The 24,407-nt window shown below is 44.5% G+C and overlaps 1 protein-coding gene across 2 annotated transcripts in view; it reads left to right on the top strand.

The window, feature by feature from the left end:
- LOC124155700 (ras-responsive element-binding protein 1-like) overlaps positions 1-23,946 on the top strand; it is a 207,389-nt gene extending 183,443 nt beyond the window's left edge. For both annotated transcript variants that reach the window (XM_046529735.1, XM_046529734.1), the window contains exons 2-5: positions 12,846-13,192; positions 14,406-14,975; positions 15,496-20,757; positions 21,362-23,946. In XM_046529735.1, the coding sequence (XP_046385691.1) occupies positions 12,893-13,192; positions 14,406-14,975; positions 15,496-20,757; positions 21,362-21,877 (6,648 nt within the window). In that variant the 5' untranslated portion in view covers positions 12,846-12,892 and the 3' untranslated portion in view covers positions 21,878-23,946. The remainder of the gene's footprint in view (positions 1-12,845; positions 13,193-14,405; positions 14,976-15,495; positions 20,758-21,361) is intronic.
- The last annotated feature ends 461 nt before the right edge of the window (positions 23,947-24,407 follow it).

The following is a 24,407-nucleotide window of genomic DNA, read 5'->3' as shown; positions in this document are numbered from 1 at the left end:
CAGACGAGATTCTAATCGCCTTGGAGAGAGAGAGAGAGACTGTTTTTTAAAGGGCCACTCGTTTCTTTCCTCTGCCGTTGAGGGAGGTTGATGGGAGGCGGAGAAGACCATGCGGTCGGTCCGAATCGGGGGATACCCTCTCCTCGTATTTTTTCTCTCACAAATGCATACGTGCTTCCCTTTTGCTCCGTCTACGTTTTTTTCTACTCTCTCTCTCCACCACGTGCGCGCACCCAAAAAGTCTCGCTGCCCGACGGTGCTGCCGTCGGCGGCGGCAGACTGCTTCAATTAAATCGCCTCCGCTGCGGAGGTGGGAAGCAGGTGCGAAAGTCTCATCCCATTGCTCATGAGATGGATCCATGACCTGTTCCTCCTTTTTCACCGGGCACGAGCCAAGTGTCCCGTCCACCTGCTCCCCCTCTCTCCTCCTCTCGGACTCCTCCGCTCGCCGCTCCTCGCTTGTCTTATTCTTCTCCTCCTCCGACACCCACCCGGTGTGGCGTGCGTCTCCTCGCGAGTCCCCCCTCCACTTTCCGCATCCACCCAATTAACCCCCCTCCCGCCTCCTCCTCCCACTCTTCCTTCTATCATCTCCCGTCCTCAACGCCGCTGTGGCTGCGGACGGAGGCATCTCCGTGGTACACGGTACCCGTCGGCGCCCTCATCAGTATTAGGCAGTGCTTTCAACTTGAAGTTGTCTCTCTTCGTCTTTCTGGTAATCTAGCTTATAATATTGCGTTCTGGGGTATCCATGGTTTCTAATAAGAATTCTGGGTTCATTCTTGACTGTTTTTGACCCATGGCTACGTCTTTATTTTTTCTGAGACCCAAAAGGTTGGAAATGGCGAACAAAAAAAATTAAAGATAGTAAATGATAAATTTGTGATTTTTATTGGAAGAATAATCAAGAGACTAAATAAACTAGCTTGGGAAAGGGGGAAAAGATGAGCAACAGCATACCAATCGTAAGACTGTAGTTTTTTGATTGAATCAATGACTTTCTAATCATTACGTAACATTTCCCTGACTATTCATTGCGCGAGTAGGCAAGAAAAGGTGGATTCCCTTTCACCTGGAATGTATGTGATATTAAGTGTCGTAGTCGCAAACTATTTAAAATTGTCGAAACTTAGATCAGTATTATAATGGAGCGGAGTTGAATTTGCTTGATGCATGCTTCACAATGAGTATTATGTTATTCCGCCGAGTGTGACGCATTCCATTTAAGCTCAAAATCGTTCTCGATCACCCATCTCCCCTTCCTCCATCTCCTCCGCGGCTGCCTCGTCGTCCGTATGTGTATTCCATCATCGAGCCCGTTAGTGTCCCCCCCCCTCCAATCCTCGCCACGGTCTCCCCCTCCCCCCACCCCTCTCTCCTTCTCCATCATCCACTCCTACTCGAATCTCGCCTTTTCCGCTCGCTCTTTATTCATCTCTCTCGCGCATTTCTCCTTTTTCGTATCCCATCGCGCTTTTCCGCATAGTTTTGTCACGGCTCGTTTTAGACGTCTCTCTCACCATGTGCTTACCGCCTCTATTTTCTTCATGGTTTCTCACGAGAATTTTTCTCCAAAATTGGTCATATCTAAAGTTTCCACACCGATAATGGTCCATTTGAAGATTGGTTATGCCTAATGTTTGCATCACGGTAATGGTGCGTGTGGAGGGAAAATAACTAGAACGAATGCAATTGCGTCATGGAACTTTATTCAATATTAATAATTACCTAAGGAGTAAATGACGGGAAATACGTCTGGCAAATAATGAAAGGGTTCGAAGTGATGAAGAGTCATGTAATGTTATGGAAAAATGACGTTAATTGTGATAGAGAATTACATCATTCTAATATTTGGGCCGATAGGCTGTAGTTGAGCATTGAAAAGCGGCGATATTTCGTGGAGAATGCAGCTTGTGCCGTGTAATCAGATCCATGGACCTGAAATGCGTCAATATTAAATGAATCATTAATGACCATTGAATGAATCATTAATGACCATAAATTTAATGATTAATTAAAATATTAATTAATCATTAAATTTATGAAACCATAGGGATGTGATGTAGCAAAAATGAATGAAACATTTAAAAAAGTTTGTTATGCCGTATGGTCATTATTTCCAGAGGTTCATGTTTTAACATTAATCTTAATGGTTCCCGTCACACGTTCCACAGCCGGCCTCGGTGGCGGTGGGGTAAAGTCCTCGCCTGCCAATCCGTAGGTCGCGGGTTCGAATCCTGCCTGGGTAGGTGGTCCCCGTCCAGGGCATGGATGTTGGTGATAGTCTATTGTTAATGTTGCAACCCACGCTGTGAAGGCCATTCTGTGCTGTTTGCGGGGAAGTGAGAAATAAATAAAAAATAAATTGCATTTCCTCCTCGATTTGGTACGTTTCAGTATCCAACGCGATACATTTGGCGGGGTACATGTTCTTCGTACCAACTCAACCATGTTTCTCGCTATTGCATCCTTTTTTCGCATTTTCCCTTCTCGCAATCGGGAGGGGCTCTTCTCGTCACATGGGGCGCGATCTGCTTCATGCCCCTCTCATCTCCCTCATCTCATGCCATCCCTCCTCATCCACCGCTTGCGTGTGAGCCCCTCCTCGCCCCACCCATCGCCTATTACGTTATCCCGAGCGCATTCGTGGTCACATGTTGACGACGCCGCAGCCGCGCACTCTCTTGAAGACCTCCGCACCTTCCTTTCTCTCCTCCCGCCGCCCCTTTCAGAGTTGAGTTCTGTGACCTATGACGCGGCTCTCAGAAATTTACGTGCAAGGTCTCCTCCCGCCTCACTCTCTCGCGTCAATCGTCGCTCGTATAGCTCTGCGATTGCGTCGAACCCTTCCGCGATCCTCGCACGAGCTTATAGCTTCTCGGTGAATAAATTCATCCACAGAAGTATGCATTTTCGCCTTTTGGTTTAGTTATCGGATCACGTTATCCGCTCCATCTCCAGATGTTGTTGCACGGTAATCGAAGTGATCCTCGCTCTTGCTTATCGTTTGCCATACCTCGGTAAATTAATTAAATTCTGCTGATTTGACAGAAATTTGCATTTTCACCTTTCATTTCAGTTATCGCATCACCTTTTCTGGTCTATCTCCAGATTTCGTTGCATGGAAACAAATAGATCGTAGGCATGCCAATAGATAGATGCAAAAAAATCATAAAATGTACATTATATGACAAAAAGTCGTTTAAAGTAACGATAGGTCGATTAAAATTGCAAAATATTTATATCCCTCGGTCAAATTATGTTCGGAATTACAATGCGATAGTGGTATCTTAGTCAGTAGATAACGCAAAATGATAGATTTTTCTTAACCAAATGATATAGTTTCAATACTTGGAAGTTACCAAGCCTTGTGACCTTGCTAAAATCTGGAATTCGTGCACCTTGTTGGCTGTAATGAATAGGAGTACGCATCATCTTATCCCGCAATATCTTTTGCTGTTGGAGCTTGTAAGATTCCTGCCTCACTCCCTCGAGTCGACTAGTGTTTTCATGTGTGCCGCGGTTTCGCAAGAGGGATTAAATAATTTCCCTGGAATTCTCCTCTTGCTTTTCGTCGGCACGTGTTAGCTGCTCTCGGCGATTTATCTTCTAATAGTCGTTTCCAACTAATTTCAAAATCTTTGACTCGGAAAACAGGCCTTTGTAATTGATTTCTTTGCTTCAGAATGTGTTGAATTGATAATTCAGGTGATAATGGGCTGTTTATCAGATTTCGATCAACTTTCTCGTTACTTCAATAAAGTAAGCAAGAATTCGTTTTAGTAGTTAAGTAATTTGTGTTGGGAGAGTCGTAATGAGCTTACATTGGTATTTCAATTAATTTTTTCGTCGTAATAAACATGTCGAAATGGTGCATGTGCTGGTAATGAAGTCATTTAAAATTGTGATGGGTGTTGCGTGACATGGTATGCTGGCTATTGTGTCTCAATCGCCTCTCCAGAGCCTGGCAAATCACAGCATGATTGAAGTTTCCTCGTCGTTCGATTCTCCCGACTATAGAATTTTTAAGAACGCTCTTGGCTTGAAACTGATTTTTATATCCACCCATTTACGGATTGATAACTTTAACGCGCTGAAATACTTCAATTCTCTAGAGCGTTTCGTGTGTAACCAGTGCACATTCGCTTTCCACACCATTTTATTGCGTCTCAAGTCTATGTAAACGTTGATCACCTTTCAAAGTGGTGCATTTATGTAATGTAGTGTTAAAAATTATCTATATTTTCTCGATGTATTATCCCAAGCTTTCAAGAACCAGTGGAGAAGATATTCCATTTCAAGCCCTAACTTTTTGTAATAAGAAAATTATGTCATCGTATATTTGTGATTAGAAAAAATTACTGGTCATTGGAATCGATACCGGACCTTCTCTGGTCGAATACATACCGTAGTGTTATGCTTGGTGCCCCCAAAAGAATCAGGATAATAAGAAATGATTTCTGGCCATGGTTAATCCATTCTCGTGAAAATCGTCGTGTTATGATCATTAATTTATGTCCTTGGTGAAAAATTCGTATGAAATCTAGATTAGCTTGAGTAGCATTTAGATCAGCTAAGTATTTACTTCTGTACGGGTGAAATAGATTCAAATCTGTGTACGATGTAGTTCAGGTAAAATCAGCTACTTTTTCAATTTTTAAATCGCAACCGATAGCATGACCGAGGTTAATCCCTTACCATGACAAATCGACGCGTTATGATCGGTAATTTATGTTCTCGTTGAAGAATTCGAATGAAATCTTGAGTAATTTGGGTAGCTTTTAGATCAGCTAAGTATTTATTGCTGTAAAAGGTGAACTAGATTCATTTCTGTATAGGATTTGATGCAGCTAAAATCAGCTGCTTTTCACACCCCAAGTCGAGTTTCTTTTAAAATGCGGGATGGTGGTTCTTTTCTTGAACTTGGAACCAGGAATGTCCCACCGAGCGTGGAGAACTCTTCCGTCTGCCGCTCGTCCCGCAGCATCCCATGACCACCTGCCCACGCCCCTACCCCTCACTCCCCTGGCGAACGGGAGGGGAGAAGTTAGGGGGGGCAGCATCTCCTTCTGCTCCGTCCCACGCGCCACCCTTGGCATCATCATCCTCTCTCACCGCTCTTAAAAACTCCAATCATCTCCTTCCGCACCGCCTCCGCTCTGGGGAATTAATTCTCCAACGAAACGGGATGACGCCAATGGTACAGCTCTCTCTCTTCATCTAATAATACTCTCTCTTAGTATCTATCTCTTTCCTCTTATAAAACGGATTGAGGCAGTAGAGAAGTGGGTGCGGAAAAGAATGTTGAATATCAGTGTAAAGTCGAATCGTATTTTTTCGCCGTGAGAAGTCATTGGTAATTGTCATAAGAATCAAAATTATCAATTGGCAAAAATCAGGCGATACAATATTGCTATTATTTTAATAAAATGATCATTGGAATGGCATAGGTTCTTGCGTTTATATAAAATAGCCCTAATTAATTAAAAGCTTGTTAAATAATTATCAGACGCGATTACGATTGGTTGTGGTAAAGAATAAATAGAAAGATAAATAAAAAGAGTACATTTATGTGCATTGGCACATCCTGGACGTGGCTGATATTTTTCTTTCCTCAAAACCTGAATTTTACCCATTGTTCACTAATTATAGTTTGGAATTGCACCAATGAAAATGATAGTATGAAAAGGGGGATTGTATATCTGCATGAAACCCTGCGAGTCACATCTGGCGTAATAGTTGATACGTGAAATACTTAGCACATTTCCAAACCTCATTTACTTGTATGATCTTAGCTTTTCCCGGCGTATCAGGCGCAGAAAAGTTTCTCGGGTTTTCCACCGCTTGATGTTTTCAATGCCGCCCTACGTTTCGAGCAGCGACTTGCTGTTCTTGCTGAGGACGAACAGCAAGCCGCTGCTCGAAATTTCGTGAGACACGGTGAACATTAACCGGTGGAAAACCCGAGAAACTTTTCTACACCTCAATTACTTATTTGCCTCTTACATTTTAAACGTTTTTCCGTCCAACCCCACCTCCTGGTGGTAAGTCCCTTCTCATGACAATGACTCGTAATTGTTGAAACCGGTGGTGCATTAGAATACTTAGCTTTTAAAGTGCATAAGATAGAAGTGGAGGTCGCCGTAAGAGTGTTTGGATGGGGGTGAGTTCTAATAAATGACATTCGCGGTATCGATTCTGCAGACTCTTCGTCTGCCGTCGCAGTCAGGTGCGCGGATCCGCAGATTCTCACTCTGGGCGTGGGCAGTTTTTCCCCAAGGCATTCTGCGGCTCGCACAGATCATCGGCGAAGGTGTTGCCACGTCAGCCTCTACCCCAAAAGTCGAATCGGATGACGCCTGGTTGTTTCTTTTTCGCAACTTCATTTCGACCTGAGTCCGTACGATCAGACAGCGGGTGGCACGCGCGAATTATCCTATGGTCGGAAACTCGTGTCCGGTTCGAGTCAGTAAACATAGTACTCGGTCATTTTGATATCTTCCATTTTGGTGAAAGGGCATGTGATGCTCGCCGGAAATCCCTCTGCCAAATCTTCTTGCGTCATTAAAAAGGAGGAATGAGCCCATCTCTCCGTTGGCACTCCTGTGCTCTCCGGAGGAAAGTGATGCGATTTCGCCTGAAAGTGGGAGCTTTGTCAAAGGCAATTGGGTGGATACTATGACTCAGAGACTCACCATCGCCGTGAGTCGCCCTCGAAAATACGTGGGGGAGGCTGCTTCGACTTCCATGTGGATCTGGTTGCTTTTTTGCCTCCTCTGTTTCGTTTATGCTGTCCGGTTTTACAGATGGCCTATTAATACTCGCAAAGAAATTGGAGGTGTGTACTTCGTTTGGGAACGCACAAACTTACTGTGAATCAGTGACATTGAAATGAACTAAAATTAAAAATTAATTTTGAAAACTCATATTATCATTTGTGTGGTGGAGAACGAGCTCATGTAATTCTATAACAATAGAAATTAGGTGAACAGTGAAGTCTTAATGTTAGAGCCGCCAAACAGCATGGCTTTCTCGTGTAGATTCCTCCCTTATGTGGGATGGCTGAGAAAATTTTTTAAGTATTGCAACCGGTAGGAATCTTAAAAGACCGTGTTTGGGATAGTCATTATGGTTGAAATTGCTGCTTTCATGAGTTCGTAAGCGTCGGGTTTCGGGCCAAGCTTGATAGCAAATAAATACCCTGGCATCTCGTTGGGAACACTGGGATAAATTGATATCAAGTTTAGGTAATCTGCTGTGGAGCAGTATAACATTGAGGTGGTTCATATTTTTTCCGCGTATTTGTTGAGCTCAACCCGAGTAAACACATTTTGAGGTTGCGACAACAGGACAAGATATTTCCACTTCCCATGCACAAGATTCTTTTCTTATTAGTATAATGTTTGCATCCGATTTACTTTACATCGTGGGGATCCCTCGGCGTTCCGCCGTATTGCCATATTCCTATTCGATGGCGGGTCGTAGAACTCTCCGCGTTTTTACGGCCCGAATCGTCATGCGTTTGGCGCCACACAATCGGCGACCAGAAGCCTGCGAGGCGAATTAATATTGCGTCGGTGCGCCTCGTAAACAACAAAAGAGTATTAGTGGGAGGAATGCTTGAGTGGAGAGGTGGGGGTGGTGGCATCTGCCGATCCTCAGCAGAGGCCCAGCCGGAGTCTTGGTGTTTAATGGCTCCCGTATCGCGTGCCAACTCGCACGCGTATCTACTTCGCAATAGCTCCAACAGTCCGGAGATGAGAGTTAGACCACTCTACTGGCAAATCAGGGAATTTCGTTGCGTTGAAAAAATCTTCGAATGCCGAAGAATGTGAATTTTAAATCATGAAACATCATACCTGTTGTAAAAGTCGAGCCTCTTTATCTCCTCATCATCTTATCTCAGATACCGGTATCTTACCTAATTACCTTAAAATTGCGTTCTTTGCTGAAAGCTGTTTCAGTGTTCCTTTATAGTTAATCATTTATTAGGTTTACATAGAGTTCAGTCTTAAGTCTAGTGTAAAATACTTTTGTGTGGTGCTTGTCATGAAATTATTAGAATTTTGTATGTATCTTCATTGTTTTAAAAATAATTACAGTACAATTTCACTGTAAGGCTAATCGTCGTTGGCACAAAATCACTTCTTCATCTATTGTAAAGGTGTCGTTACCATGTTTAGTGAAATATTTAGTGTGGAACAGTCGATAAAATATCGTTAGCACTTTGTGATGTCGTTATGTCTGAAAGTAGACTGGGGAATTCCAGTTTCATAGTTAATCGGTCATAGTGTGGAGTAAAAGGAGCCGCGATGAATTGAGAATGAATTAATATGTCGATCCTTTTTACTCATCTTCTTTTCCGCCGTCGTTGGATTCCCATGGTGCAATGCTACCTTAGCTCTTTCCCCTGCGTGAATCATCGCAAGCGATGTCTTGAGTTATGGGATCTGGATGACGATCGCGAATGTGAAACTGCGCCCGCGGTCGCTTGCCATCCGATGGAAACTGCGGATGCAAGTTGTTTCGTGAAAGCGTGGGCGGGAAGTCAGTGAAGGTTATCGTGTGATGTTTCTCCAGTGCCTTTCCTATTTTTTCTTTATTTTTCCTACGATTTTCTTGTGAAGTATCACCTGCTAATGTAACCGGAGTTGTTAGCATCGTGCCCAAAATCAGGTAATAATTACTTAAATGAAAATGTTTCGTATGTTGCGCGTCAAGTAAAGCAATCCTGCCAGCTCCTCGGCTATCCTGCAAAAAGAGTTTTTGGCCTTGTGACTCAACTAAGATTTAGATTAACCTGGTGGCACGGTGCATCATGATCTTAAGGGGAAACTTCGCTTGTTGAAATTAGCTTGCGTTCTAAATGAATAGTTTGACATGTTACGTCGCTTACTCCTGATTGAGATATTATCTCGCTGCTTAAAATGTGGCCTTTTAAGCTCTCTTTCGCTGTTGTTTGTACTTAACGCCAGGAAAATTGCCTATTTTTCAATATGTTTAATCCCGGCGATGTCACCAATTATTAATCTTGGACCCTTTCTGTCGATGCTGGAATGGGATATTCGCGCGGGAGAGCACTGCACTGTTATGAGTGCATACACTTAAGCAAGAAAAGAAAAACTCCGACTGCCGGAGGCGACTCGAGAAGATCCAAAGATTTTCCCAGGGCAGCGAGGGAAGCAGGATGTGCTCGCTCTGGTACATACAGCGTACACGCACGAAGAGGAGCGAGCATGGATGGTTGAGATGGAACTTTTCTCATCCGAGGTCTGTGCGAGCGGATGGCGCGAAGGTGCACGGCTGTTTTCTCCGCGTGTTTGCGTGCCTTTCCTCCTTCATCTGCCCCCTTCCCCATGGGATATAATGCGTCCATTCCTCCGCATAGCAGCATCCGCTGACTCCATCCTCTGCCCCCACTCTCCATCCCCCCTCTCCATCCTCCGTTCCGCATACGGATTCGGCCCTTGCATCTGACAACTACGCCCCTGCCTGGACCTTACTTTATAGGTTCTCGGTAGTTCAGGGTTAAAACAACCTTGTCCCGTCCAAATTTTCGATTAATTTCGTAGCGTTTCGGCATTATCTGGGGGAGGAGGTCATTAGCAGGGTATCATTGCAATAAACTTGGGTATTAGGAGTTTTTCTCGATGATTTCAATGAGATGTTAACTATGAGGTATTGTTTCGCATCACCTCATCCGATACAGTATGTTGCTGGGCTATTTATTCGCGGTTATTGCCCCAGTTCTCCATCTAGTCTTTGGTGTACGGCTGTGTACCTAACTACTTATGCCCGTCATAGTAATGAATTGTTTAGATGAGTGGGGAATAGGAGTTGTTCACTAAGCTCCCTGTAAAGAAGGCGGCGAAACTCAATCGGCCACATCATGATGCATTGTTGCCTGATGAAGAGCTAGTTTCAGCTACTTGTTTCAAAGACCTTCACTATCTGAAATGCTTACTGTAAGATTGTTGTATCACTAATTTGTTAAGGGGAAAACTGACCGTGAGTGTTGAGAATACTAAATATTATGGTCTTCTGCGATTCCTCCCGACCTTTTTTGGTAAGCGCGACTGGTGGTGGGCTGTAAAACCCGCGCGCTGAAAAGAAAACTCCTCCATTGAAGTGAAGTTGGGTCTGGAACTCTCCTCATGGCCTAATCGGGTAGCCCGATTCATTGCTTCAAATTGCATTTCCATCTCGGTGGCCGGGGAGGAAGCTGCGGTTTTACAAGCCATCTCGCATCCTTCCCGCCTCCGCAAAATGAATCCCATAAGGATTCTCCCGGCACCTGTATTTCATCATGAAGAATCTTCTCGCAAAAGTTGATTAGGATATATCTGTCCATGAGGGATTAATATGAGCAAAAGTCATTTATTGTAGGCGTGTTAGTCCCAAAACGGCGCAGGAATATTTTTGTGCATGTCGATGTGGAAAGAAGGACGATTTTGAGCGTGGTATGTGGCGAGAAACATGATAACCGTGTAGATTGAAATACAGATTTAGCCAACTCCCAGGCCCAACTTCTCAGAATGCTCATTCGAGTGAATTAGGCCTTGTTTTTTGTTTAACTATAGGATTCCTATTTTCAATCGCTTAAAATGCAGTATTTAAATTACTCAATTTGGTAATACCTACGCATAGTATTCATTAATCTTTTTATGTAGTAACCTACTGACTCAAGCTCTCAATCGAATCAATTCTACATTACTACTGGCTGCTTTACTTGCCAGTGGATTATAATGTGATCCATCTGATATTTGTGATATGAAAGTGTAAGTGGAGGTGAAGGTAGCGTGAAAGCTGTTGCGTACTTATCGAAGTGAGCGGAGAAGGGTTTCCGCGAGGGAAAACAAGTGAGTGTGCAAAGGCGTGCGCGATCACCGTCATTGTTGGAAAATTTCGCGAGCTCCGTGGTCTGAGAAAGCACCCGGGAAAACCTCCCGGAGGAGGGTAATTTTTTTCTTGGGTATTCTTTGCCGTGAATTATGCGATGAATCTATCCGGGGTGATATTTCCCAGAATTCTTACATCCGCTAGGATGCTGGTAAACGGTGGCATAATGCCATCAACGAGAGCGCTCCTCATAAGTATGCGTGGTGGATCCAATGGAGATCACGGAACTCGCGGTATTTTCTCTTAGCTGGCGAATCAGTGGATATCGCAAATTTTTAGAATTATTACAATGAGCGATGACATTGGATGCCTTATTGTATTTTTATTTATTTTATAGCAATGCTGATTATATAAAATTACACTTATCTCTTGCGTCCTCCGCCACAGTTCGTGTATCGAACCATGAATTCATTTTATAAATTGAAGCGTGATTAAAACTTGGCGTAATCAGTCTTTGTAAGCAAAATAAAGCTGGGCATCTAAATGTTATTAAAACGAACAAGATATCCTATGTACTCTTTGCATATGCGAACTTCATCTCTCCAAAGTTGATGGAGTGAAAGAGAGCTTTGCGAGATTTTTAAGGGACAGAAGTCTTGCTTGGATATAAGTGTTTTACATGATCTTTTGCTATCTAATAGGACTGAAATGTCATATTAAACGGTGAAAAATTAGAGTACATGAATGATTTTCCCCTCCGAGAAAAAAATAGTTTCCCGTTAAATTTCTCCTGACACCTCAGATCATTTCAGCACCGGAGATGTCCGGAGAAATTTAACAGAATCCCATTGATTTGTCGAGCCCATTGATTTGTAGTTCTCAGAAACGGATCTGACTGTTCAATTAAGCCTCCCATCCAAAGTGCGGCCCAAGGGCGCACGCAAGTGGCATTGGCGGCTGCGTGCCACATTCTGTTCAAACACATCTCCCCGAGCAGGAGCCACGACTCTGAGGCCCACCACACGTGGCCAAGCAAATTCACACTTCTCCATCTCAAAAGCCATCTTGTGAGCATGGGGCGGCCCCTTTCTTCCTGCATCTATCTTTATCGCTCACCATCACTCGCTTTAGCTATAATTTGGAGACCCTTCGTAAATCCGTTGGGCTTGGCGGATCGTTTTTATTGTAGCTGGTTTTTGTGTAACGAGGGATGGAATATCTATATGTTTTCTGTTGTAATTTGCGGCGAGATCTTGATAAGTAACTAAAAAAGGAGTTTTTTTTGTAGTTGCGTTACTTCTCTGCATAGTGGGGCGCACTTTTGTTATGCATGCCCTCTCGATAATACGATGTTCTTATGCCAATTAAGCGATCTTATCTAAAAAAATTATTTTTCTATAAGTCACTAGTTTTTTTTCCCTGATTGGAAACATTTTATTCATTTTCTTGGTTAAGCAACACCCCGTAATGGCAACATGTCATAATTTGTTGGAACAGTATGTTAGGTAATAAATTGATGTTCGGGAGTTTTAAATCACCTTTAGTTTGGGAAAATGTGGCCACAGTAACAGGCCATCACTATTTGCCCTAGGGCGTTTTGCTCTTTCTAACTCAATACTATACCTCTGTCCTCGCCTGCCAAACCGAAGGTCGTGGGCATAGAGTTTACGTCGTGGGTTCGAATCCCTCCTGGGTAGGTGTTTCCTATCCAGAGCATGGATGTTTGTCATTTGTTAATCCTCCATTGTAAAGGCCTTTATGTGCAATTTACGGGGAAGTTGGAAAAGGAATAAATAAAGTAACCTCTCGCTCCGAGTCTCCACTGGTTTGTGGAAAGGCGCGGTGAGGGATCGCACCAATCCTATGATTTTTCGAAGGGAAGTGAATAAAATCTCATCCCTACGAAAACCTTGCATGAAATCAATGGCCTCTTACGTGAGTTAAATAGATGTTTTTTTAATGAGAAAGTTACTGATACATCTGTGTGTGTTTCTTTTGTTCCGCAGAGACTGGGTGCGATCCTCTGCCTAGGGACGAAGTGGAAGAGGAGAGGATGGAGATAACGAGCGTGGAGAAGGAAGAGGAGAAGGTCGAGGAGGAGATGAAGGCTGTGGATGAAGGGGATGCGGAGGTGCCGAAGGTGGAGTTGGTGGAGGAGCAGCAGCCGCAGGCGGAGGCGAAGGAGGAGGATGGTGAGGCGAAGGTGCCACCGCCGCTGAAAGAGGAGGTGGAGGAGGAGCGGGGAGGTCCAGTGACGAGGCATGCGGCCGCCGCGAAGCCACCCTCCGCCGAGCCAGAGTCCAACTTGATCGGTGCCAGGAAGAGAAAATCCAATAAAGTTGTCAAGAGAGAGGTGGGTGGAATTTTTTCGATCGTTCCTCTCTGGAGCTTAAGGTGGATGCATTTTCCCTAGAGAAATGCCGAAACGCAGCCAAGTTGCTCGCGTAGTGTAACCCCCTTATGAATTTCTCCTTCTTCCATTCAGATAACATTACTTTTCAGTCGAGTATCATAAAATACCATTAACGACTTCAGGTTTCTCTTCGAAGAAGTGTAGGATATTCATGCCAGAATAAATTTAGTGCTCTTCTATATATATGTTTGTGGAACATACCTAAATTTATTCAAATGATGCATAAAATAGGCTTAACTTTTTCTCTCGATTTTAAAATCTTGATTTTTTTTTAAAAATAAGGGTTGCAGTCCTATTTGGTTATTTCAGACTCAATCAATTTTATGGAATTTAAAACAATAAAGAAGTGTAAACGGCGTCGCGTATTTGTCTGCATTTTAATTTCCTCGGGCGCGTGATTGTGTTAATCAAAGGGTATCGATATGATATGCATGGAAATCGTACATAATATTTGCGTCGACGCGACGTTTCAAAGTGAGAATTTCGTAATCAGATTTGCCTTTGACTTGGTTTTGAGTTTAAATCCTTGCTGAATAGCCGTTTATTACTATTTGTCATTTTATTTCTGAAAGGGTGAATAATCAACTGTGTGACTACCTCTTCGATTAAGATTTCATCCATCATTTATGGAGTTTTTATCTATCAAGAGTGACTTGCAGTGTTTCCATATGCTTAAATAAAATACAATTCTTCCACTAACATGGGTGGTTAATCAAGTTACGAAAAGTGTCATTCAGAGTATGAATTTAAGATACAGATGCTCCCCTTTCTCAGTCCTTGAGCTCCGTTGATATTTAGTTTATCCCTCCAGTCTGATGAGTGATGGATTTTGGTTTTTGTTCATTCAATTACAGAAACTAAAGAAATTCCCTCCCTCTTCCCCTCTTATTCCTTCTTTCTCTCGTCGTATCCATTCAAAATTTCCTCATATTTTCGCCGGAGTGTTAGAAATATTTTTTCTCATGTATATTTATGATGGTCCATATTGGTTTAGACGCTTGGTGGCATTTTTACCTTGAAAATATTGTGGGCAATAACACATCTTGGTGTCGAATATGCCAAAATTTTAAATTATTGTTAAAACTCTTTTGATAAAGGGTTTCCAAGAAGTCACGCCTGAAACAATCACTTATACTAAATATAATTTTTTTAGGTGGAACCCAGAGTAGAAGTTGTGAAGGAGATTGTGGACGAAGTCATGTCAGAGTCCGTAGTACCGGAAGAACCAAAGCAAGAAGAAGAGTCGGTCGTGGCAGAGGAGGAACCGGAACCCTCGGCCCCCGTCCCCGAGATTGAGCAGCAGTGTCCCGAGGTCCCAGCGGCTCTGCCCGAGGAAGAGAAGAAGACGGACGCCAAAGCGCCCAAGGGAGACGAAGAAGAGGACATGCGTTACGTGTGTCCCATCTGCGAGGACGTCCTGAGCTCGCAGCATTTATTCACCGTGCACATCAGGTCCCACAATACCCCCGGACAGAGTCCTGGCGACGGCTCCTCGGCCTCCGCCGCCTGCGCGACGTCCAACGGCCTGAAAGCCTTCAGCTGCCGAATCTGCGGGAAGGCGCTGAGTTCCTCGAGTTCCCTGGACCGCCACATGCTCGTCCACTCCGGGGAGCGACCGTTCAAGTGTCGACTCTGCGGTGTGGCGTTCACCACCAACGGGAACATGCACCGGCACATGAGGACCCACGCCACCAATCCCCAATCCGTCAAGGAGCCCGAGGAGGTGAGCGACTTATTTTCTTAAAGAAGTGGGAACTTTTAGTGTTCTTTGAATTCAGCCCTTTTTGTCCGCCCACGTATTCCCAAATTCTAATTGCTGCTGCCTAAGACAGAAAGCAAGTGACAAAAAGCACTATTTTTTGGGATAAACAAGGCTAACGATTTCACATAAATTATTAATTATCAGTGGAATTTTCATAGAAGTGAAATATTCAGAATTTCGCTAATTTTTTAAAATGAAATATTACCTTAAGGCTCAGGTCTAATTGCAGGACTTGGAATTTCTCTTACGTAACTTTATAGGTAACCTGGGAAATTTGGTAATCGGCATGAAACTTGCATAAAATCGCATGGGCTCATTTAATATACGATTATATAGTCTGATAATTAAAAAAATTAGTTTAAAAAAACTAATTGTGTGGGAAAGTTATTTTTTAATTAGTTGGTATCCTGATTGGGCAAGGTTGAAGTTACTTGGAAGTATAAAAAAAGGTCTCATCAACATCTTTTTTAATTTTCTTTAGGTGAGCGACTGCGGTAGCTCGGACAGCGGAGGATCCAAGAGGGGCAAGGTGACGCCGAAGAAGTCTCCGGCGCCGCCTCCGCCCACCACCACGCCCTCGCCCGGGAACGGAAGGAAGAGGACCGCCAACGGAAACGCGGTCGAGGCGCCTTCGAGCAGGCTGCCAAACAGGGGCGTGTGCTCCCCCAGAACGAGGACCGCGAAAGAGTCCTCGGAGATGGGCTGGAGGTGTCTCCCCTGCGACACCTCCTTCAAAAACCAAAGAGCACTCCGCGTCCACGCTTATATGGTGCACAGAGAGTTGGAGCCGGAAGACGAGGAGGAGGACGATTTCGACGATGAGGACTACGAGGAGGAAGAGAGGGGTACTGGAAGGAAGCGGACGAGGAGAGCGGGTGAGAGGGAGGAAAGGTCCCAACCGCACCAAACTCCGACCCTCGGGTTCCAAGATCTGACTTTCGTCGACTTCTCGACTCAGAAGTTTCCGCTCATCGCGAACGCGGTCTGCGAGATGGCCGTCCACCGAGCCTCGAGCGAGTTCCACCGCTTCCAGTGCGGGCGCTGCGACCGCGCCTTCCCCTGCGGCTCAGCCCTCCACATCCACGCGGACACCCGCCATCGCGCGTCCTCGACCTCCCCGGCGACCGCGGCGCCCCCTGCGGCCGAGGACCCGAAAGAGGACTTCTTCGCTGTGCTAAACCTCCAGAACAAGACGAGGCAGTGCGGTACCTCACCGCCTCCTCCTACCACCACCAACCAAAGCGCAACTCTCCCGCCCCATAACAGGCTCTTCCCCCACTCCAACTCCCCTTCCCTGTCCCACTTGCCATACGCCGAGAGGAAGAGGCGTGAGGAAGAGTTCGACAACGCCTTCTACTTCAACAGCCCCGCGATGAAGCCCAAGGACCTCCACTTAGGGATGAAGAAGGCTTCCAAGGGCTCGGAGGCTGATTCGGGTAGGGAGCCCTCAGATGCCCCCAAAGATTTGGCAGACATAAGCAGCATAATATCCGCGGTGGCCGGAAACGGGTCGGACTTCATGAAGCCGATGGAAGAGGAGGAAGAGGATGAGATCGAAGGTGGAGGATATGAGGAAGAGGAGGAAGAACAGGAGGAGGAAGATGCCGCCTTCGTGGCGGAGCTGAGGGAGATGAAGATGCGTGGGGAATTTCCGTGCAAACTCTGTCCCTCTGTATTTCCCAACTTGCGCGCACTCAAAGGTCACTGTCGGAACCACATAGTCGAGATGGTCGAGGAACAGCCTGGAGACGACGATGGGGACAACAAATATGCGTGCTGCCTCTGTGGTCGTAGGGTCGCCTCCGACAAGCACGGCCTGATGCGTCACCTCCGGTCCCACAATGGTGAGAGGCCCTTCAGGTGCGCCCTCTGTCGCTACGCATTCACGACCAAGGCCAACTGCGAGAGGCACCTCCGGAATAGGCATTCCAAGGTGTCCAGGGAAGAAGTCAGGAGATCCGTCATCTACTCACCCGTCGCTGATGATGGCGCCGTTGCTTACCCTGACAACCCTAGGGACTTCGCTGAAAAGTCGGTAAATCCACGACTGGAGAGCGCATTCGCCTCCTCATCCACTCAGTGCACACCGCCCAGGATTCAATCTCCACCAACAAAGCTGTCTGCCCTGTTGACTGCCATATCCGAGGCAAAGAGCTATTTGACGAGAACTGAGCAGTTTAATAAGGATCATTCCAAGGACGAGAAACCCAAGATTGGAGACAGGGATGCCGAGAAGAGAATGATTAACAAGCAGGGCGGCCACATGGATGATTTGTCCAGCGTGGAAGAGCTAGTCAATTTTGCCAAAAGCCCATCTCTTCCAGCACCCCTAACGATGGTGAGTGGGCAGCTCACACTCCCCATGCATCAGCACCTTTACCGCCCAATCGCTGTCAAGCAAGAATTGGTTAAGGAAGCTGTTCCGATTGGAGCGGAGGCTCCATTGGACTTGAGCATGGATGCTCTTGACTTGAGTAGCAAAAAGGTGCAGGACGAACCCGAGGATTTGTCAAGGCCCTCGGTTGGGAAGCTGCGAACTAACCTCCAGGCCCCGCCTCCATCTTCTGTTGGAAGCTTCAATGGAGGGTTGCTGATGCCTGCTAGACTTCCCTCGGTGCCAATTACAAGACCTATGGCTCCCCCTCCTACCACTTGTAGTTCACACCTAAGTCCACCAATGTTGAAGGTTGAGTCAACCCCAGTTTCCATTTCAAATGGAGTACCAAAGATGGAGATTCCGATGTCAACTCCACCCTCCCAACCCCCATTTTATCCCAATTCCCTCCACATGTACCTGAACTCTCAGTACCCCACAGGGCCCTCCACCCCAACAAGGCCCCCAGTTGGAAATTTCCCATACCTACTTCCACTCCCTTTCCCAAGCTCAGGAGCATCTCTCATTACTCAGCTCCAGCCCACCCAAGTCCAGTCGCCATCCCTCCATCCATCTCCTCTTATATCTCCCTCTGTCACCCAGACCCTCTCCTCCCAAACTGTGCCGTCATATCCTGGCATTCCCACCTCCTGTGCCCCGCCCACGATGGAACGCTTGGAGAAGGAAATCCTTCGCAACCTGCAACTGTCTTCTGGAGGTACTTTAGTTCTGGACCCAGCAGCCATGAACGAACGAATACAGGCACTGGCCCTGGCTGCGGCAACTGCTGTGGGCTTTCCGTCTACCACACCAACCTCAGAGGCCCCTTCAAAGCCTGTACTCTCTCAAGCCAAAGAATCGAAGCCAAATGATCAACCTGTAACTACCATAAGAGAAGCCACCCCATCCAAAGAGGACAACAGAATGCAGTCTGGCGTCAAGATGGTGATCAAAAATGGGGTTCTTATGCCAAAACAAAAACAGAGGAGGTATAGAACTGAGCGCCCCTTTGCATGCTGTCACTGTTCTGCCCGCTTCACATTGCGTTCCAACATGGAGAGGCATATCAAGCAGCAGCACCCTGAGTTCTGGAGCCAAAGGCCGAGAGGAGGAAGGCGTGGTGGCAGTGGTGGCCTACCTGGGCTCCCTTCTTCACGGACGGACTCTTCTCCATCTGCATCGGATGCCAGGTTGTCCCACTCTCCTGATGGTCCCCTTCCCCCGGCTGCCTCCCTCCCTGCAGAGTCTGCAGGGAAGCCTGGCAGTGAGCATGGCTCCGAGGACTATAGAGATGATGACATTAATATGGATGATGCAGAGGAAACAGAAATGCTCTCGCCACATGATGACCGAGTGTCCACTCCAGAATCTTCAACAAACGTAGATGATCCTATTAATAAGGCCAAAGATAATAACAATAAAAAAGTGATCTCAGAAGAGGTGAAGAACGCTATTGCTCAGCAGCTCAAATCAAAACTTGTCTCAGATTGTCGAGCCAACAGCAGCTCATTCGAGGAGGGTAATGGGAAAAGAATGGATTCCAAAAACGACTTAAGAAAGTCCTCCAAAGACAAAGTCAAAGGTACCGCAGAGGATGAGGACAGTGGTGAACTGGTGATTGACGAAGAAAAGATGGACACAGAGAATGACTCTAATGCAGACAAAGGGAAGAGCACGTTGAGCTCAGAAACCAAAGAGGATGAATCTAGCGGTGTAGATCTAGCCAGCGTGTCCAAGCTGCTGGACAATGCTTCCACTCAAACATTCCAACAGTATTTTAGGTCAGAGGAAGATGATGACATGGAGGAGACAGAAGGGAGGGGTTCTCGCCGTGGGGTTGATGAAGGCTATGACGGTGGGGAAGATGGTGAGGATGAGGAAGAGGAGGAGGGGTGGAAGAGTGGTGACGAGACAGGAGGGAGCAAGTGCGCTTCCTCAGGGGAGGAAGGCTCAGTCAGGGGGGCCAACAGAGGCAGGGCAGATGATAGGGATGACAGTCTGGAGCGAAAGCTGGCCAATGTGACTGTGGAGGCAGCCACTGCTGCGGACACAGAAGACAAGGGTAAGCGGCGGAGTGCCTACTCGTCAGCCCCTAACCGAGTCTCCTGCCCTTATTGTATGAGGAAATTCCCGTGGCGAAGCTCCCTTAGGAGACACATACTGACGCACACAGGCCAGAAGCCTTATAAGTGTGCCCACTGCCCTCTGCTATTCACGACTAAGTCAAACTGTGACAGGCACCTCTTAAGGAAGCATGGCAGGGGAAATGGAGGAGTAAGCAGTGGCAGTGGTGGGTGTGGAGGGAGCAGTAGTGGGGCAGAAGACAGTGCCTCTGTGGTCAGCTCATCCGGTGCCGGTGGTCTTTCCCCTGGGGGCAGTGGTGCTGCAGCTTCCAGTGCTTACACCATGCGCAATGTCCCAGAGAGACCATATAAGTGCAGTGTCTGCCCCAGCTCAACCTTCTCCACGCAGAACAACCTGAAGAAGCACCTCGCCACTAAGCACCATCACCTGCAGCCCCCAGTCTCAGGGAACCAGAGCGGTAGGCTCTCAACCTCACCTCGTGGTGGGTCTGACAAGGGTGGTTCTCTTTCATCAGCCAGCAGCCCCCGTTGTGCCACTGAGGAGCGAGATGTGGATGATGAGGAAGATGAGGAGGGTCTGGTTGGTGCTGAGGACGAAGAGGGGATGCTTGATGAAGAGGAGGATGAGGAAGAGGAGGATGGGGAGTTTGAGGAGGATGAGGAATCTGCAGACTGCAGTGCTGGAGATATTCTCTGCAATGGCGAGTCTCATCCTCTCCGCAATCAGAGTAACCCCATGAAGAAGAAAGACCCTGCACCACCACAGTCACTCACAAAGACCCCTGAAAAAGCCATTCCAGAGCTCCAGCTTCCCACCAGCCAAAACAAACACCAGCTCCTCAATGGGAATCTGCCCCTCACTCCTGTGGAAGAAGGGGAGCAGGTCAAGCTGGCTTGGGATAAGGGTCGTACACCACCACTAATTGTCCCTGTCCTACCAAGTCATCCGGTTCAGCTGCCACCACACCATCAGCAACAACAACACCACCACCATCATCATCCAGGCTCTGACCTCCCATTCAAGTGCCATCTCTGTGAGCGCAGTTATGCTGAGCGAAATGACGCTCTGAACCACATCAAGGAAGCTCATGCTTCAGAGTATGAGCTCCTTGTGGCCAAAGGAGCTCTTGACTCTGCTAATGCAGTGGCATCTGAGGATGCCCACAACAGCAACCACCACAATGGTCCAAACAATAACAACACTGTTGCTGGTGGAGACCAGACTGGTGGAGAAGAGAGCCTTGAGCAACTAAGGGGAAAGTTCCCGGATTATGCAAACAGAAAGGTGAATACCTTCTCATGCTTATTTTTAAGTTTAATTTTTTTTAAATGGCATTTTAACTCGGCTGGCTTTGGTACCTAATATTTATTGTGCTAAAATTTCATTGCTGTAAAAATTTGTGTATTTTTCCCAATGGGCAATGCAATTTGACCAAACAAAAATAGTTTGAAACCACAACTACAAATTTCACTAAACGGTTTGAGAGTTGAAAGACCTATAAATATGTATTTTACAAGCAAGGTTTTTTTTAATCTTGCCATGTATTTAAAATAATTCTCCAAAGCATTTATACCAATGGTGACATGAATTATAGAAAAAATTACTAGCAGGGAGTCAAATTAGGAAATCTGCTTTTCTTACTGCATGAATATAGTCTTGCATATTAATGATATACTGATTAAATCACTTTGACTCAAATTATACTGTAGTGAAACCATGAAAGTAACAATTTTTGCCATATTTCTTAACTTATGATATGAATCAGTGTGAAAATCATGGGAACTCTTTGATGCATGTAATATAAAAATTATTGATGAATCAATTTCAGAGGTATGGTGATAAGTTTGGCTTCCATTTTTTAATATATCAATTAAAATGTTTTCCACAGGTTGTTTGTGCCTTCTGCATGCGTCGTTTCTGGTCTGCTGAAGATCTGAGACGCCATATGCGCACGCATACCGGCGAGCGTCCTTTCTCCTGTGACATCTGCGCGAGGCGTTTCACCCTCAAGCACAGCATGCTTCGCCACCGCAAGAAGCACTCTAATGCAGAGAGGGCAGCTGGGGGAAACACTCCTGTTGCAGTAGCAACATCAGAAGCAAGTGATGAGGAAACCATCACTACACGCCATAGAGCCATGGCAAGCGATTTGGTAGCAATAAACCACTTGAAATGGGAGAAGAATGTGCATGGTGGGAAAGATGACAATGAAGCTGAAGGGAAGCGGAAGAGACTCATTCCTCAGCAAATAAGCCTTGCAACGGCAATAGGAGGAGTGAGTGGAGCTGGTGACTTAATTGAGAAGTTGTTGGACATACAAGATAAGTCCATCATAGAGAAGATGCTCCTCTCAAAGTCAGCTGATGATGCAGCAAAACTCTTAGGGGTTGACGGTCATGACTGAAGAGAGTAAGCGAATTCAATTCCTGTTGCTTTTGTTCCTGATCCTGAGGAAGAATTTAAGTCATTAAGGTACAATATTTAGAATCTCCCATTGAATTGCATCGTGGGAAAGCCCTAATATTTGCTTTGCCTCACGCATGTGCATATTAAATTTTGGAACCTTCATTTTACTTTGTATATATACATATATATTATATGTTACAAAAGTAATAACTATTCGTGTGATCTTGGTATATAGTCTTGAGGTTTCATGGACTACATGAGGTTGATGTCCTGTTAATAATGGTCATCGAAACCCATGGAGAGCTGCAATCCAAATATATGTTATTTGAGTGAAGTGCACATACTGCTACATAACTTCATAGAGCCTTAGCTCCCACTAATTTTGGGAGTTGGTGTGCCATTGATGTTTTTGTACTATTACCAATAGCTAGTGTGTGCACATTAGCGAAACATTTTCATTGAAAATTGTTGTGTTCAGGTTTTGTATAGAATTATTATTCTCATTATGAATGGAGAGTTGCAATATTGTCCATCTATCTCCATATCAAGTTTGAAGAAGCAATTATCTGTTCAATGTCTCAACTAAGATCTTTTTATGTTAGAATAGATGGCAATATTTGTCAGTATTTTTAAGAAGTATTTATATCTCTATACAAAATCCTCATAGTTCACATTTTCTAATCTTTATACTTGGAATATTTTTTCAATGTGAATGTGAGCATGTAGGCTTGGACAGTGATTGATCTTGAAGTCATAAAAGGCTCCAAAATGCCATATAGGCATTTAATGTGCTTTGTGGACGCTGATTTTGCCAAAGTAGGTACTGTGTTCGAGAAAGGAAGAACATTTTGGTTACCAGTTATTTTCAGTGATTTAACATTAACTATGCTGGTAAGAACATTTTATTTGTACGGCAGCAATACTTAAGCCACTTAATAATAATTTATAAGATGAATGTTAAGTTTATTTAGTGTCTTGGACAAGTAATAGCCTTACTTCTTCATGTAAACCAATGCTCATTTTATTGATATATTTGTTAAAACTGATACACATACAAATGAATGTATGATGATCTGATTATATATTTATACATAAATGTATCAAAATTTAGATGAATGAGCCAACATGAGAAGTTAGTAGTCAAGCTATAAGGCTATGCATTGTAAATTTTGTATGAATATATTTTATTTTAATATTTATTTACTTTATTATTCATATTTACCAGAGATGATTTAAAAAATTAAAGTTGTGGATGTGTAATGTGAGATGGCTTCGTTTGAATGTCATTTATAATGCCATCATTCCACATTTTCTAAGTCTCATATAAAAAGATCTCTGCACACAGTGTAATTATACACCTTACTTTGCTTTCTTCTTTGATCAGTATTTAGGTAAATGATAATTGAGGGACATAATATTCAAGAATTCTGTTACATTCCAATGGCAAATCTTAGCTGAGGTCAGTTTTTAATTTGTAATAGCTAATTGTTTCAGTGGATTTGGATCTGTGATTCTTGACGAGTATTTCTTAGACATGGGCAATATCTTTGTGTATGTGTGAATTCTTTTAAAATGAGTATTATATACAATATTAAAGTATATTGATGTTCCACCTCTGGCAGGGAGCCTACACAAAAAGTTTGGTTAGTTTTGATGATATTGATACGTTTGAAAATAACTATTGTTGTGTTTTATCACTGCGTTTAGTTACAAAAGCTAAAAAAGTGAGTGTTATCCAAAAATCGGTCTTTTGTATCATCATAGTGTGTTTAAAGTTTTGCATTGGTGTTTTGTAAAATATTATAAATACCTCATTTACCATGCAAATAAGATTATGAATTTCAGTTATAATTGTTGTGTATATATAAAAGAAGGTACTTTGTACTGGAATTTAGACATTATCAAAATATAATGTAAATAACCTCTTCTGAATGATAACGATGTCATGTTAACAATAGTTTTGAAAACTTTGATTTTCCAAAATACACATTACCAATTTAGGTTGCACTTCCATTTTTGTAGTCTTTTGTGCTTGTCAGTATGAGAATAAAATTCAATTCACTATTATCTAGCCTTTTCTATTCCAATTTCCTAATTATTATCCTGGGTTCACCAATAATGGGAGAATCATACAATACTCATCCCCAATTTTACCAAGAAGGTCTTCTTTAATAATAACCAACTTCTTTCTGCGATATGATTTAGATATCTACCAGTAACAACTATCTCCCTCATTTAATCTAATCATCCGTAAATATACTCCAAATCCAAAATTATTTTGCCATTTGAAACAGGCTGATCCTCCTGTGGAGGCAACTTGCAGCCAGGTTCTCATGTGATAAGAGTGCCACTGGCTGTTATGCACAGCAAATCCCAGGGAAATTAATGCAATGCAATGTTGTCCACTACTACCGCTTCATACAGGTGGCTTCAAGCAGACATGCATTGGCAGCATAGATTGCAACTGGGTGGGATCTGCCTCCTGTAGACACCTCAAAATTTCCTTTTGTGGATTTTGTGCTACCTTC

Source organism: Ischnura elegans, chromosome 3, assembly GCF_921293095.1.
Source record: "Ischnura elegans chromosome 3, ioIscEleg1.1, whole genome shotgun sequence".
In the NCBI taxonomy this organism is placed as follows: domain Eukaryota; kingdom Metazoa; phylum Arthropoda; class Insecta; order Odonata; family Coenagrionidae; genus Ischnura; species Ischnura elegans.
This window is presented reverse-complemented; position numbering and strand designations above follow the sequence as displayed.